Source organism: Syzygium oleosum, unplaced genomic scaffold (genome assembly GCF_021117445.2).
Source record: "Syzygium oleosum isolate NSW1041296 unplaced genomic scaffold, Sole_v2.1 Sole_v2.10, whole genome shotgun sequence".
Lineage (NCBI taxonomy): Eukaryota > Viridiplantae > Streptophyta > Magnoliopsida > Myrtales > Myrtaceae > Syzygium > Syzygium oleosum.
The window spans coordinates 10383120-10398606 of NW_026607494.1; the positions used below are offsets into that span (position 1 = coordinate 10383120).

At 41.5% G+C, this 15487-nt stretch overlaps 2 protein-coding genes across 3 annotated transcripts; one reads left to right on the forward strand and one right to left on the reverse strand.

Annotated features, from left to right (window-relative positions):
- Positions 1 to 6848: 6848 nt before the first annotated feature.
- On the forward strand, positions 6849 to 8156 carry LOC115679916 (protein ACCELERATED CELL DEATH 6-like). Its single transcript, XM_030603640.2, has 2 exons — positions 6849 to 7374; positions 7467 to 8156. The coding sequence occupies exons 1-2, from the start codon at positions 7138 to 7140 to the stop codon at positions 8154 to 8156; spliced, it is 927 nt and encodes a 308-aa protein (XP_030459500.1). The 5' UTR covers positions 6849 to 7137.
- Positions 8157 to 10466: 2310 nt separating this feature from the next.
- Positions 10467 to 14473, reverse strand: LOC115680028 (clathrin light chain 1-like). 2 transcript variants are annotated; one of them, XR_008817291.1, is made up of 5 exons: positions 13867 to 14473; positions 13146 to 13299; positions 12497 to 13007; positions 10913 to 11054; positions 10467 to 10782 (listed from the first exon to the last, which is right to left on the reverse strand). XR_008817291.1 is itself a non-coding variant. In XM_030603779.2 (3 exons), exons 1-3 carry the CDS (start codon positions 14274 to 14276, stop codon positions 12510 to 12512), a joined length of 1062 nt encoding a protein of 353 aa, XP_030459639.1. In that variant the 5' UTR covers positions 14277 to 14473; the 3' UTR covers positions 12232 to 12509. The 2 variants fall into 2 exon arrangements, 1 of the variants encoding a protein (XP_030459639.1); XM_030603779.2 differs by lacking the exons at positions 10467 to 10782; positions 10913 to 11054 and having other exon boundaries at positions 12232 to 13007.
- Positions 14474 to 15487: the final 1014 nt, after the last annotated feature.

Sequence of the window (15487 nt, forward strand, 5' to 3'; positions counted from 1 at the left end):
TTTGTCAACTGGAACTCAAAACTTGAAGCAATAGGTTGATTTGATAAATCAGATTAAAGTAAACAAAATGGCGACTGTTTCGTTTCGAGAAGGAGGAAGAAGAAAAGAGCGTGAGTCGAGAGAAATGCTGAATAGAGTAAGGGAAGGGAGAGGCTAACGAAGGAGTGAGAGCATTCAAAAAATGAGAAAAAATCGCCAAAAACTTGAAATTATGTTCATTATCATATATTTATGTCAAATATTTTTTGACATCAAAAATACTAAATTATCACCGTTAAGGTTTAAAAATCACAGTTACAATCTAACATGGCTCCGATGTGTCACTGATGTACTGATGTGGCGCCATGTCAGCGCCCAATCAGAAAAAAATAAAACTAAAAATTAAACCGAAGAAAGAAAAAAATCGAAGCCCTGTAATCGCTGTTCATCGTCTCGGATGCTTTTTTCATTGTCTTCAAGCTCTCATCCATGGACGATGACCTCGGATGAGGTTGTCCATGCTTCCCGACCTGGGATCGAGGACGTGGGGGGTCGCTCGGCCACCTCGAATCTAAGGTCGTCGCAGCAGCGGTCCGGTGACTGTGAGCTTTACTCGATGTTCAAGAACAAGATCTCGCTCTTAAACCCAATTTTGTGTTTTATTTGGGGCTGAGCTCGCCAAGATCTGGAGTAGCCGAGTTGTCCATGTCACTCTAATCCACCTCTTTCTCACGAGCTTTTGCAGTACTACGGCTACTCCCATGTCTTTAACCCATTTCCAGTAAACATCAGGAGCTGTTGAACCTTTTCCCTCTTTTTCTCGAAGTCGCGGAATTTCGCCGTGTCATGGAATGTGCCTTGGAGTCACGACAGTGCAAAAATCGGCTATTATTTGCCAATCTTCCGGTGGATAGATTTCCAAGGTTTGGAGAAGCGGTGATCAAAGTGGCGAAGTCTATGGATTGATTTTGCCAGTATTTGACTAACGAAAGTAGAGGATAAATACCTCCGTTTTCCCAGAAAGATGAACCCTAAAGGAACAAGGAAGAAGATTACAACAAAAGAAAAAAAAGGGATAAGTGCACTACAAGTCCTAAAACTTGTCACGAAAGTGCGTTTGAGTCCTAAAACTTGCAAAAAATTCATTTTCGTCCTAAAACTTGTCAAAATGGTTCATTTGAGTCCTAAAGTTAACACCATTAGATTTACTAATGGAAAATGCTGACGTGTCATTTTTAATTATTTTTCTTAAAACACGTGGCGCTACGTCAACAAAAATAAAAATAAAAATAGAAAAAGCTGAAAAAAAACCAAAAAAAGGAAAAAAAAAAAAAAAAAGAACCGGCGGTGGCCAAGTCCAGCGACCGCCGCCGGTGGCCGCCGCCACAGCCACCGGGAAGGACCGGCGGAGGTCGCCTAGGCCTTCCCAAAGCCCGGCGACCCTCGCCGGTCCCGGGTGAGTCCCCGGCGAGGGCCGGCGACCCTCGCTCCAATCTGGGGTGAGGGTCGCGCCCTCCCCCAGATCGAGGGTCGCCGGCCCTCGCCGGGGACTCGCCCGACGCTAGCGAGGGTCGCCTGGGCCTTCCCGAAGCCCGGCGACCTCCGCCGGCCGCGGGCGAGTCCCTGGCGCGAGGGTCGGCATTTTTGTTTTTTTTCAGCTTTTTCTATTTTTATTTTTATTTTTGCTGACGTGGCACCACGTGTCTCAAGAAAAATAATTAAAAATGACACGTCAGCATTTTCCGTTAGTAAATCTAACGGTGTTAACTTTAGGACTCAAATGAACCATTTTGACAAGTTTTAGGACTCAAATGCACTTTTGTGACAAGTTTTAAGACTTGTAGTGCACTTATCGCGAAAAAAAAAGGAAAGAAAAAAAATATGAATTATACATAGCCCAATGTCCAGGCGGCTCTAGACAGTGATGGACGAGCGCTAGAGGACAGTGATGAACAGTAACAACGATTACAGTGCTTCAGTTTTTCTTTTTTTTTAGGTTTAATTTCTATTTTTTTTTTTATAATTGGGCTCACTTGACGCCACATCAGCTACATGTTGAAGCCACAATAGATTTTAACGATAATTTTTAATAGAACCATAACGGAGGATAAATATTTCACGGTGACTATAGTTTGGAATTTTTTATGTCACAAAATTTTTTTTAGATAAATGCGTTACAATAAGTATAATTTGAGATTTTTGGTGATATGTTCCCTTAAAAAATCTGAAAAGGGATCTCACTAAGACACGTGGTGGCTAGCTAATGGAATTGGCCTACTACATACGTGGCATATCAGGCCGACCCAATATTTTCTCGTTTGTACTCTGTTTCAGTAGTTAGAGTCTGCGCTTGTATATTTCGATTACGGCAGTCCTTCTCAAAACTTCATCAAACTCTGTACCGATCACCCATTCATTGCGAATCTTCCATTCCGTCTGATTAATGGTTTTTTCCTTTAGAAACTCTTCACGATCTCTTCACGATCTTCTATATTCCCTTTGATAAAAAAGGAGTTCCTACTCTTTTTCTTTCTTTATTTCTTCCTTTTCTCCTCAGTTTCCAATGTGGCCGCCACGCTTTTTTTATTCCTCTTTTGACTTAAACACTTAATATCTTTATGTTTTAACCATATTAACTCTTGCGTGGCCCATCACTTTTGTTTCAACTCACTATTTTTGTTTCTTTTTCTTTTTCTTTTCTTGCAAGTCTCACTTTTCTTCTTCTTCTAACTTCTCTCTATTCTCTCCCTTGCAGGCAATTCTCTTGCGGATCCCACATTCAACACAATTCTTTTGCAATTCAGGACGTTGTATTGCTTCTCTAAATTTCAACTTCACAGTCCCATGAAATCCCATAGTTGGCTTGCATTCACGCTAATAAAAATTGAATGCACAAAGACAAGGTGAATATACAATGGCAACCTCAATAAGTCCCACAAAATGATCATCCTCCATGTCGTCGCCGGCACGTGCCTCAGGTTGTCAAGTTCTCAAGACATATGTCCCACCACCACATCTTCAGTTTGTCCCGAGACGACGCATTGGACATGTCTAGCAAGTTCTTGGGCTAAAACAATCCTCATGCCAAACACATAAAAACAACCAGCCGATGGCAGAGTCGATGGGATTGAGCACATCCTCGAAATCCAAACAGGACGCTTCAAGAGGGTACAAATCAACCCGGTGTGGCTCCAAAATACAGAGGCCAGGTGACAAGGGTGGCAGTAGGAACGGTGGGGCGAAGATGGACCGTAGCTTGTCCTTGATGAAGTCAAATAGGTCAATGCGCTTGAGGAGCCAAACTAGGAACTTCGACCACACGCAGTGGCTGTGAAAAGAAGACCAGGAGGATGCTTATGATGGTGGAATGAGCATGAAGGATTTCACGGACAAATCTTGGAAGCCTCTCACTAGGAAGATCAAGGTTCCATCAGCTGTTCTTAGCCTTTATAGGTTCATATGCTCACTCAAATTCATGAACAGAGGGACGAGAACAGACATCAAAAGGCATGGAAAGAGAGTATTGTCTCTAACAGAGAAGTAAAAAGAAAAAGGAAGGTGACATCCGTAAGGAAAGAAAAAGAAAAAACAAAACAAAAAAGTTAGAGTTGTAACTAAAGTGGTGGGCACACAGGGGTTTTTTTTTTTTTTATAATCGAGGTGTCCGCGCGGCCGGCGAGCTAGGGCTCAAACCAGCGGTGATGCCCGACTAGTCCTCGAGGGGGGCTAGCGCAGTATCCTACCGTCACGACCCATGGGCACACAAGGGTTAGTACGGTCAAAACACAAAAATAAACGATGTCTAAAGTAAAAAGAGATGTGAAAAAAGCGTAGCCATTTCCCTATTAATACATCCATATATTTGTATCTTCTAACGCATTAACACTGGATACAAAGAGAGAAACCCACGAGCATCCATCGTAGAATGCCATGTGTCAATCGAGCCGCCAACTCTTGCTCCTCCGACTTTTAGTTTTCTTTTTTTGTCATTTCCCAAAAATAACCTTCATTTGCCAAACTAACATAAGATTTTAATGTAGTTGAGTTTTTCCTTTTTTCCTCTTTATCATATTATTTTAAAATTTATTAAAGAAAAAAACTTTTTTTTTATTTTCAACTTATTTTACAAGCATTTAAGTATTTTTTAAATTCTTTTGTATTTTCACGTCAACCTATAAATGTACCGTTTATTAGTTTATATTCTTTCTTTTTTTGCGTTTTATGTATTCTGTTAAAAACTCTTTCTTACTTTTCGTGCATGTAATTTTGGAATACGTATTTTTGTAGAATTAGGTTTTGAGCTTGTTGAACAAGAATAATCTTTGTAATTTTGAAGATTAAGGACCTTGCAATTTACTTTCTATGGCTATCTATATGTTAATTAATGATTGAGTAACGTGTTCAACTTCGGATTTCGAGTTAAGGGCAATTATCGTTTATATTCCAGTTAACAAATTTCATGGTTATTAGTCATTTTCGTTGTTCTAATAATTCTCCCCAAAGTTAATGAAATTTTAAATAAAAAAATTTATGTATTGATGTCCTCACAATATGGAAAATTCAAATTTTCGATTTTTACTTTGCAGCTACTGGAGTAGGTATTTTCTCAATATTAAATTGGATAGTATAGCCGTTTTCCTAAGACAATAATACAATGAAAAACTGTAAATTCTAGCTTCAGTAGTCAATAAATTTTCATAGTATATGAGATGTAAATTATCTTAGAGATTGTTAGAAAGTCCAACCAAAAAGCAAAAATCACATGTCTATAAAGAGTATGCAACTCGTGGAATTTGACAATAGATGCACATTTAGACTGGAGTAGAGCATGAAAAATCTGATACCATATTAGAATATCCGACTTAAAATCTTAAGCCAATAAGTAGAGAGAAATCACATGTATATAAAGATAACATAACCCATAGTCAAGCGATATAAAATATTTTAACAACGATTGTATTATCCAATTTATTTACTATAGTTAAATGGTAAATATATTAGTTGATTATATAGTAAGCTTGTAGTTCATTTCTATTCCGATAGCGATTTAGAATATGGTATTTAATTATGTTAGTTCTATTGCGTGCTTAGCTTTTTCATTTTTATATCAAGACTTTTAATTGATGCCTTAGACGCATTCCCCAAGGTCATCACATGTCAACAGTCAAGTTAAAGAACTTAATAGGAAATCCATCCGATCCTTAACTTTCACTTTCTTATTATTTGAATTATTTCATTAATCATAATAAATGTAAAAAAGAGATCTTGTAGGTCATCAGCGTCCTTAATACTGATTCGCACATATCCGAGTGAAGCATTGATGCCAACGTGCAAACAGTACAAAAACTCCGTTTGTTTTAAGGAAAATATGATATAATTGAAAAACATTTTTTAATAAGTCATTTTTTAGGAAAATGGCAATGGCAATGTCTTTTTATGTTTGGCGAAAATTCGAAAATGAGTTGAAAAATGATATTGACTGTTTGGAATAGAAAATTGGTTTGTGTTTTTTTGTTATGGAATGAATTATCTTTTCAAGATCACCGTTTTTTAGATAGTTGTGTGTCGGATTGATGGGTCTCCAATTCCCACAAGACCATGGCGTTGCCTCAGCATTGAAGAAGACTATGTTCCATGTATTCTCCGCATGCAATACCCTCACCATGTTCAACTCGATGGTCGGGGTCCTCATGCTCCTCTATGCACAAATCAATGACCCTCAAGCGGCGGTATTTGCGTGTGGAACCGCGGTATTGCCACTGTTGGTAGCTCTCGAATGTCCCTGGCATCCACGGCAGTCTTGTACGTGATCGTCGGCAAACTCAGCTGGCTTGCGAATGCTACTTTGGTCATGGGGGTCATTTACTTAAGCATCATCTTCACTCTTCAAGCTATGTTCTATGAGCCGCTCAGGTTGGATCTAACTTACCTTCGCCATAGCTCCTCCTTCCTAATCTTGATTGATCTTTATGGGACAGGAAGTTTCGATCGGAACTGTGCCAACACTGACAATGAAGAAGGAGGGGATCTTAACGTGACGACTCGAGGGGGCCGAGATATATACTCAGCCTAGTGGTTCGGAGTGGGGCTTAGGGCATGTTTGGCAAGTTGCCAAATAGTAACTATTTCTATCATTTTGTTCTCAGAATCAGTTTTTGAACAGAAATCCGTTTAATAAATTTTTTGTTTCCGGGCACAAATTTGCAAAAATTTGTTCCCAGATGCAGTTTTGGAACAAAATCAAGAAGTAAAAAAAAAATAACTTCTTGATTCTGGGAATAAGAATCAGAAATGGAAAAGAAATTTTTTTTTCTTCTTCTTCTTGGTTTTCTTCTTTCTTCTTGGTTTCTTCTTCTTCTTCATTCCTGGCTAGGAGCCGACGACTGGCCACAGGCCAGGGCCGGCAAGGGCCGCCCTCGCCCAGGCCGCAAGCTGCCCTCGCGGAATCTGGCGAGGGACGCGACACCCTCGCCAGCCCTAGCCTGTGGCTGATCGCCGGTGCCGGCAACCGGCCATGGTCAAGGAAGGGGAAGAGGAAGAAAAAAAAATAAAAAAAGAAAGAAATATAAAAAAATTCAAAATATTATTAATAAAAAGATAGAGGGCATGTCACCAGTTTTGGCTACATTTGATGTGACATTAGGTAATGGATACTTTTTATGTGTCGTTCTAGTCCATGAATGCATAGATGTAAGTGAATTGCTCTGCTTTTTTTTGCTCTTTTTCAATATTCATATTTGTCCAATCTGGAGAGGAAGCTTGATAATAGCTTTTGGTCAAAACAGCAAATGACACTGCAGGAACTAACAGCAACAGTTATTTAAACGAGTATGACCTATAATACCAGGTTTATTGAGAATATTTATAGACCGGCTGCCGAAGTTACTTCACGTGCCCGGTGAAGACGGGGGGACACCACTGCACGCTGCAGCATCGGTTGGGTATTTTCGGCAAGCGGAGGTCCCACTGAGGAAATGCCCTTATCTCGCCCTTCAAACTGACAAGAACGGCTCCTGCCCGATTCACATCACTTGCGAAGGCAGCAGCTTCTAGACATTCGAAAAGTTACTAGACGACACGTGGCCCGACCTGGCAGATATAAAAAACAATGAGGGTCAGAACATTCTTCACGTTGCAGCCAAGGCCGGGAACGACTACATGGTGCAAAAGATACTCAAGGCACGCAGAAAGCGCGTCATCATCGAGAAGCTGGTGAATTCGGAAGATGTCCGTGGAAACACCCCTCTCCATTTGGCGTCGATGCACAACCATTGCAACGTAATGCGCTCCTTGACGAGCGACAAGAGAAGCGACTTGCAGCTTGTGAACAATGATGGGTTGACCGCCCTAGATGTGGCCATGGAATCCGGAAGCTTGTCGATGAAAAATCCAGCGGTAGTGCAATTTTGGTTGTGGGCTGTCTTGACTCTCAACTGAATCTAATGTGCTCGGGATTGATGACTAATTCTCTGATTTGAACATTGCAGTTACTAGGACGTGCATTTTTTATTGTCGCCGGTGTACGGCGTATCGAAGGTCGAGACGTTCTGTCACCAAGAGAAGAACATTCTGGAGCGAGCAAATCATCTCCTGCCGAATGGATCAAGGACCAGGTTAATACTTTATTGGTAGTGGCCACGCTTGTGGCCTCCGTCACGTTCACTGCAGGCGTAACGTTGCCCGGCCGGTACAATGCTTCCAGTGATCCCCACCCGGGAACGGCGACCATCTTGCACAAAGGAGTGTTTCAGGTTTTCGTAATCGCCAACACGTTAGCCATGTATAGCTCCATCCTTGCGGTCGTAGTCCTCCTCTGGGGTCTCAGTAGAGACTTCTATGTTGCAGAGCTAGCTTACCACTCAACAGGGCCATTACTGCTAATGGCTCTCACCGGCATGTCGGTGGCGTTCTTCGCGGCCATAACTGTAGCAGTGAGCAAACTTACTTTGCTCGGGAGCCTTGTTCTGTCAGTCGGAGTCCTTTACCTCGCGATGGTCATCGGGGTTTTAGCAGTCTTGATATTCCCATCCTCCATGTCTGCTATGCGCATTGTGGTCTTCTACTATCTGGCTGTGACCCTATCGGCATCTGCAGTCCGAGGATTTGTCAGATTTTGTGTTACGAATTTTCCCTTCTTTATGGAAAAAATTTGCAACCGTCCATTTATTCATTTTTAACTGGGAATCGTCCATTGCTGTCCGGATTTTGGTCCAATCAATAGTCAAAGTCTGCGGGTTGTATATTCCGATCATGGCTGTTCTCGAAACTTCATCGGACTTGTATTCTGTATGATTAATGGTTCTTTCAATTAGTAACTATTCACAATCTTCCTTATTCCCTTTGATGAAATGAGAGTTCCCACTCTTTTTCTTTCTTTTATTTTCGCCTTCCTTTTCTCCTCGGTTTCCCTACTGATACATCCATATCTCTATATATCTTCTAATGCATTAACATGGGATACAAAGAGAGAAACCCACAAGCATCCACCACCATAGAATGTCACGTGTCAATCGAGCCGCCAACTCTTGCTCCTCCAATTTTAAGATTTCTTCTTTTTTTTTTTTTCATTTTCCCAAAGATTTTCTTACCCTTCACTTGCCAAACGAACATAAGATTTTTACGAAGTTGAGTTTTTCCTCGTTTTTTTCCTCTTTATCATTTTATTTTCAAATCTAATTAAAGAAAAAACTTTTCTATTTTCAACTTAATTTATAAGAACTCAAGCGTACTTTTAAATTCTTTTATATTTTCACGTCGACCTATTAATGTACCATTTATTAGTTTATATTCTTTTTTTCTTTTTTCTTTTTATTTATTCTGTTAATAATTCTTTCTTACTTTTGTTGCATGTAATTTTGGAATGTGTATTTTTATGGAATTTGGTTTTGAGCTTATTGAACAAGAACAATCTTTGTAATTTTGAAAAATTAAGGACCTTGCAATTTACTTTATATGATTATCTGTATGTTAATTAATGATTGAGTAACGGGTTCAAATTTGGATTTTGAGTTAAGGGCGATCATCGTTTATATACCAGTTTACAAATTTCAGAGTTATTAGTATTTTTCGTTGTTCTAATAATTCTCCCCAAAGTTGTATTCAATGAAATTTTAAATAACAAATTTATGCATTGATGTCCTCACAGTATGGATAATTCAAATTTTCGATTTTTACTTTGCAGCTACTGGAATCGATATTTTCTCAATATTAAATTGTATAACTATAGCTGTTTTCCTAACACGATAATACAGTGAAAATCTGTAAACTCTAGCTTCAGTAGTCAATAAATTTTCATAGTATATGAGATGCAAATTATCTTGGAAATTGTTAGAAAGTCCAATATAAAAACGGAAATCACATGTCTATAAAGAATATGTAACACTGTGGAATTTGACGATGGATGCACATGTAGATTGGAGCAAAATCTGACTCTGATACCATGTTAGAATATATATCCGAATCAAAATCTTAAGCCAATAGGTGGAGAGAAATCACATGTATATAAAGAGTATATAACCTACATAGCATGCAATGTGAGATATTTCAACAACTACAATATTATCCAATTTATTTATTCTCTTGTTTTTTTGGTCGGATTTATTCTCTTTAATAAGGTGTTATCTTCGTTGATTATTTTAGTAAGCTTGTAGTTTATTTCTATTCACATAGCGATTTGGAATATGGTATTTAATTATGTTAATTCTATTTCATGCTTGGCTGTTTCATTTTGATATCAAGACTTTTAATTGGTACGTTAGACGCATTCCTAAAGGATATCACATGCCTAATTAAAGAACATAATAGGAAATCCATCCGATCCTTTACTTTCACTTTCTACTTATTTGAATTCATTTAATAATCATATAATGACCATAAAAGAGAGATGTTGTAGGTCATTAGTGTCCAACACATATATGAGTGAAGCATCGATGTTGACGTGCAAACATGATGTAATTGGAAAACACTTTCTAATAACTCATTTTTCAAGAAAATAGCAATGTCTTTTTATATTTGGTGAAAATTCAAAAATGAGTTGAAATTATTTCCGCCGTTGAATAGAAAATCGGTTTGTGATTTTTGTTTTGGGATGAATTATCTTAACAGGAGCACCTCTTTATAGATAGTTGTTTCAGCGTAGTTCCAAAAACTGGGAACCGATTCTACCAGGTTCCAAGTTGGGTCGGAACCGCTCACCCCTAAAGCTGTGGTGAATGGTCACTCTGATGTTTGGTACTCTGCACCGGGCAAACAAGGAAGGAAAGTTCCCCATTGTATTTGGCAGTCAAAGCCGAGCACTCGGAGATCCTCACACTTTCGCTCGCTGTTCGATTTGGTCCATCAAGGATTCAGGACATGACCCCAGTTTGCGCCGCGGCAACTCACTGGAATCTGGGTAACTTCAGTTTCAAGTTCTGAAATGAGATGTTGTCGTTGCAAGCACTGATCCAAGGATAAGAAAAAGCTCAGGCTACGTCTGCATGAGAAAATTTTTAGCATAAGTCCAGCAAATTCATTATCACCTAAGAAAGTAAACCATGAGTCATGGTCGTTGGGATCCTCAGCGCCTTTAATGTCTGCTGAAAGAGATGGCAGAAAGGAAGGAGGAGCTTTTCCATTTGAGAGATGCAGCTACATTCAGCAGCATATCTTGATCACGGTGACGGAGTCCAGCTTTTGCTGAGAAAATTCACCACCAGCGCTCTCGAGTATGACAGAGATGGCAATTTTCCGATTCACGTCGCTTGCAAGATGAATCAGCTTGGGACAGTCAAGGATCTACTTTCGTGGTGTCTGAGTGAGTACCTAAACAGACAGGGACGAAACATTCTGCATGTTTCGGCAAAGTATGGCTTATACTTGGCCGCGGAATACATACTCAGAAGTCCCGAAGCAGAGAAGCTTGTGAATCAAAAGGACAGTGATAGGACTACACCTCTCCACTTGGCCACAATGTATCGGTAATCTGGGGGTTTGTTCCTTCTCACGAGGGATACAAGAGTCGATCTCAAGGTGGTGACCAAGACATGCTTCACGGCGCTTGACATTGCTCGAGAGCGCTTGAAAAGGTGCTATCCCTACCAAAAGGTATGACGGTCTCTATAATATCCGTAGCCAGTGCAAAGCACACTCTTTTCATAGGCGACGTATGTTCTAGCAATATATGCAACTGAAATCTGATTCAAAGTCATATATGGCAACGAACACCGATAGTATGTGCTGTATGTACAGAGACATAGCACAATGTCTTTTCCTTTGCTTCCATGATAGAGTCTAACACTAAGGATATTGCTGTTCAACGGAATACCCGAAAGTAAAGATTCGGTCATTTTTATGCCAGAGCGAGAGCATGAAATTGTAGTGGGACGAATTCAGACTCTAAGAGGAGACTTCATGAAGGGCCGGTAAACACCTGCTTGCTCTTGGCAACACTCATGGCCACTGTGACTTTCGCCGCTGGTCTTGCAGTTCTGGGAGGGTATAACGGTTCTGGCACAGGACAAGGCCATGGCATTGCCACAGCGATGAAGAAGACTATGTTCCATGTATTCTCTGAATGCAATATGCTCACCGTGTTCAATTCAATGGTTGTGGTCCTCATGCTCCTCTACGCACAAATCAATGACTCTCAAGCAGCGCTATTTGCATATGGAACTGCGGTTTTGCCACTGTTGGTAGCTCTCAAATGTCCCCGCATTCACGGCAGGCTTGTACGTGTCCATCAGCAAACTCAGCTGGCTCGCAAATGCTACTTCGGTTATGATGGTCATTTACTTGAGCATCATCTTCACTCTTCGTGCTATGTTCAATGTGCCGCTCAGATTGGATCTAACTTACTTTCGCCATATCTCCTACTATCTAATCTTGATCGCTCTTTACGGGACAGGAAGTTTCGATTGGAACTGTGCTGACACTGACAATGAAGAGAGGAGGGGATCTCAATGTGAAGATTCGAGGGGCCCGAGAATATATACTAGTGGAGCTTAGTGGTCAAGGGCACAAAATATCTTAACTGGAAAACTTGGCCCAGGGAAAAATAAGTTCGATAGCATTACGACTGGCTATAGCTACCATAGTTCGAAATACGAACTCTAGCTAGTTGAAAGGATTTTTGTTTTTCCAATCCAGCATCATTTAGTGATGTTCGTTGGTGAAAGGCCAACGTCAAGAAGGCAAGATTGGTGTTTTCAAATTTAACAAAGAGGGTCATGACAAGGACAGGCAAAAGGCATGCCAGAGCTGAAAGGGGGTCTATTGAATCAAATTAATCTTCTGCTCACACAATTATACCAGTAACATAAAGGGATAAATCAGTTAAGCTAATGAATAAGAATAGATCATGTGAAGAGAGCAGTCAAGGCTATTTCCCACCTAAACCTCAGAAAACCTAGAACAAGGTAGGATTAAAAGCTCCGCACTTCACTACAAGAAGTTGTGATTATTCTCTACCGGAGGCAGCTAGTAAGCATTCAAATAAACCAAAAGAAGAGAAAGAAAGTTAATCGAGAAAAAAAGAGACTGGAAAAGTTGCATCACTCGGCAGCGGCTGCCCCCGATTCAGCTGCTTTTTCTCCCTTGGGGGCTTCGGGAACCTCTGCTTTCTCAGGGTTGCCACCATCGGGGGCGACTTTGGGAGGGGCCGCTGGCTTCTCTGCAGCCGGTTTCTCTGCAGCACTGCCAGGAACATCACCAGATGTGGCATCTGTAGGAATTTTCTCACTCTTTTTGTCCTTGCTCCCTTCCTTTGAGTCCTTCTCCTTCCCATCTTTCGTGGGCGGTGGCGGTGGGGGAGGCATCATGTGAGGTGGAGGGTGCTGTTTCAGCTTGAACAAAACTTGCCTCATCCTCGAAAGATCGGTGGGCTTTCCTGGCTTAGGCCCCTGAACGACCACAACCGAGGGCTTTTTCTCGGCGTCCCTCTTCCCTCTCTTCTCAATGTTTGGAACTTCTCGAGGGATGATCTCAGCTATGGCTTTCCAGTAATGCTTGTCGGCTTCCTTGTGGAACTGCTCTTGGTTGGCCAAGTACAGCTGACATAAAAGAACCAAGTAATGCTCTTGAGGTGACCTAACAAAGTTTTCTTAGGCGTTTCGTAATACGAAGATCGAGAATTAGTAAGTGAAAGGTGCGAAGAGAGCGATTGGGTGACTACTCAATAGAAGTTTTACCTTCTCTCTTTCTCTGTTATTGGCCTTGTTTGTTTCGCAGTTGAGCTTCCTTTTCTCGTAGAAAGCTTGTATATACTCGTCAGCTTCGGCAATAATCTGATCCCGCATCTCCTTCTCCCTCTTCTCCTTTTCCTCGAGTTGTATGGCGTTTTGACTGCATCCAAGAAGTGGTTACGGTTTCTCTTCCAATCTGAACTCATTTTCTGCTAGATTCATTGGAAAACAGAAAAGTGCCGGGTAGTGCAAACTGTTGTCACAGGGGACTACAATGCAATCTCTAAGCAGAAACGTCAGATAATGCTTTCAGAGAACAAAAGAAACCAAATTAAACACCCACAGAAAAATCCAAAGTAACTGAAGAACCAAATCCTTCCTGGTTTATTACGAACGGCAACTGCTAAACTGGTACAAATGAGAATCATCGCTTATGAATAGAAGCTATCAAGTTCCTACTCAAATTTACACAGAACTATATGCATGAAGACTTAATACCATGCAGTAGTTGTCAAGGACATTAAATTCAACATATTTATCACTCTTAAGAAGCGTTTGATATGCTGCTATTGATGGATGAAAATTTACTTAGCACAGGACAGATTGACCAATATTCAATCATTAAAACACAAATGATCAGATTGCATTTGCACCAAGCCCAACAATATGACTGGAGAAAAAGGAAAAGAAGAATAAAGGAAGAAAATAAATAGAAGAGAAACCTCACCGCCTCCACTCACGTCGAGCGGCACCTTCCTCGACCATCTCACTTGGCGGAGGCAACAGAGGCCCATCCGACACAAAACGACCTCCACCACCCTCCTCCTCCTCCTCTACTCCGTTCATCACCGACTCGAAGGGCGAGACGAAATCCGGATTCGGGGTCGATACGCCAAACCCGTAGACCTCAGGCGATGCCTGGCTGTCGCCGTACCCGCCACCACCGACGTCCCCGAAGACGTCGCCCTCCTCAGCAGAGGGAGGGGGAACACTGGCGAAGACGTCATCGGAGGGGGCGAAAGCAGGGTCGTAGCCCATGAAGGCGTCGTCGTGGAAAGGGCTCGAGCGGTGGTCCTGCGAGTCCGGGTCGTGGGGGTGCTCTTCGGCTTCGGTGTCCATGGCGTCGAATGACTCCATGTCTCCGATTCTCTGCAGCTCCAAACAACACAACAGTACGAACGCAAGGCCTCTTATTTACTTCTCTTGATCTTCTTCGACTTTGTTCTGGGTTTGTTCGATGTTCGTGTCTCTGCCGTTGTGAAGAACGTCGAGTTCGGATCGAGAATGCCCGGGTGTGCGTGCGTGTGTGAACCAGAAGCAAAAGTCATGCTCTCTCTCTCTCTCTCTCTCTCTCTCTCTCTCTCTCTCTCTCTCTCTCTCTCTCTCTCTCTCTCTCTCTATCTTGCGCTCGTTCTTCCTGCTTTGAAGAGGTGACGCCCAAGTGGAGTTTCAATGGGAACGTGTTGATTTTCCGTGCGATCTCGGAGAAAAGCGCAAGAGGGACGTCGATTTCAGCCGTTTCTGTAACAACGTGAGTTAATATTCTTTTGCAATTTAATGATAGGAAGGTCTAGGTCAAAATAAAACTAAGACCGAGCCTAAAACATTAGGCTAATTGCACGCGTAAATGACATGCTGAGATACACGTGTGAGAGTATTAAGCTTTTCATGAATCTCGCATAGGAGAATTGATAAAGAACGAAACAATCATAAAATCTATTTGTCCTGTGTTAATAGTTAAACTTTTGAATGAGTGCAGGTTCATTCTTGGCTTTCAGTCCTACAGCACCTCCCCATAAATGGATGGATTTAAAGTCAACGTGTTGATTGGATAGCGCCGTACGTATCGGTGTTGGCCTATTTGGTGACTCTATCGACCAAGGAATCTCGCACATCATGGCACTTTCTTTGGTTCAGTGAAAAGTACCTACAGGAAGGACTAGGGTAGAGCAACGGGCCGTGCCGGCCCGAGGCCTACGCGATCGAGCCCGGGCCTAAGGCCATGCCTCGTTTTAGGCTTGGGCCCGATCAGGCCCATGGGCCTAATAGGCACGGAGTTGATAGAATTGATGAAGACAGCGACGACGTTCCGTAACGTCAAAAGAGACTAGCCACCACTTTTTCGATTCATTCCACATTTCTCGTGACTTACCTCACTGGCGTCTATGGAATCTTCTGCTGTCCATGTTTAGTATTAGCAAACGAATCATTATGAAAACAGGTCCAGCTTGTCTGCAAAAATTTTAAAAAAAAATGGCTTATTATAGTGGGTGTTGTAAGAATTGACTCCATAAGAGTGTGCCCAATATGAACAAGAGAACAGCGACAATATTGTATCATCCGAATCA

Coding starts and splice junctions, on each gene's coding strand:
- LOC115679916 (XM_030603640.2), top strand. CDS start 7,138: ATGGTGCAAAAGATACTCAAGGCACGCAGAAAGCGCGTCATCATCGAG. Junction 7,375..7,466: donor TGTCGATGAAAAATCCAGCG/GTAGTGCAATTT, acceptor TGAACATTGCAG/TTACTAGGACGTGCATTTTT.
- LOC115680028 (XM_030603779.2), bottom strand. CDS start 14,276: ATGGAGTCATTCGACGCCATGGACACCGAAGCCGAAGAGCACCCCCAC. Junction 13,300..13,866: donor GCTCGACGTGAGTGGAGGCG/GTGAGGTTTCTC, acceptor TCTTGGATGCAG/TCAAAACGCCATACAACTCG. Junction 13,008..13,145: donor ATAACAGAGAAAGAGAGAAG/GTAAAACTTCTA, acceptor CTTTTATGTCAG/CTGTACTTGGCCAACCAAGA.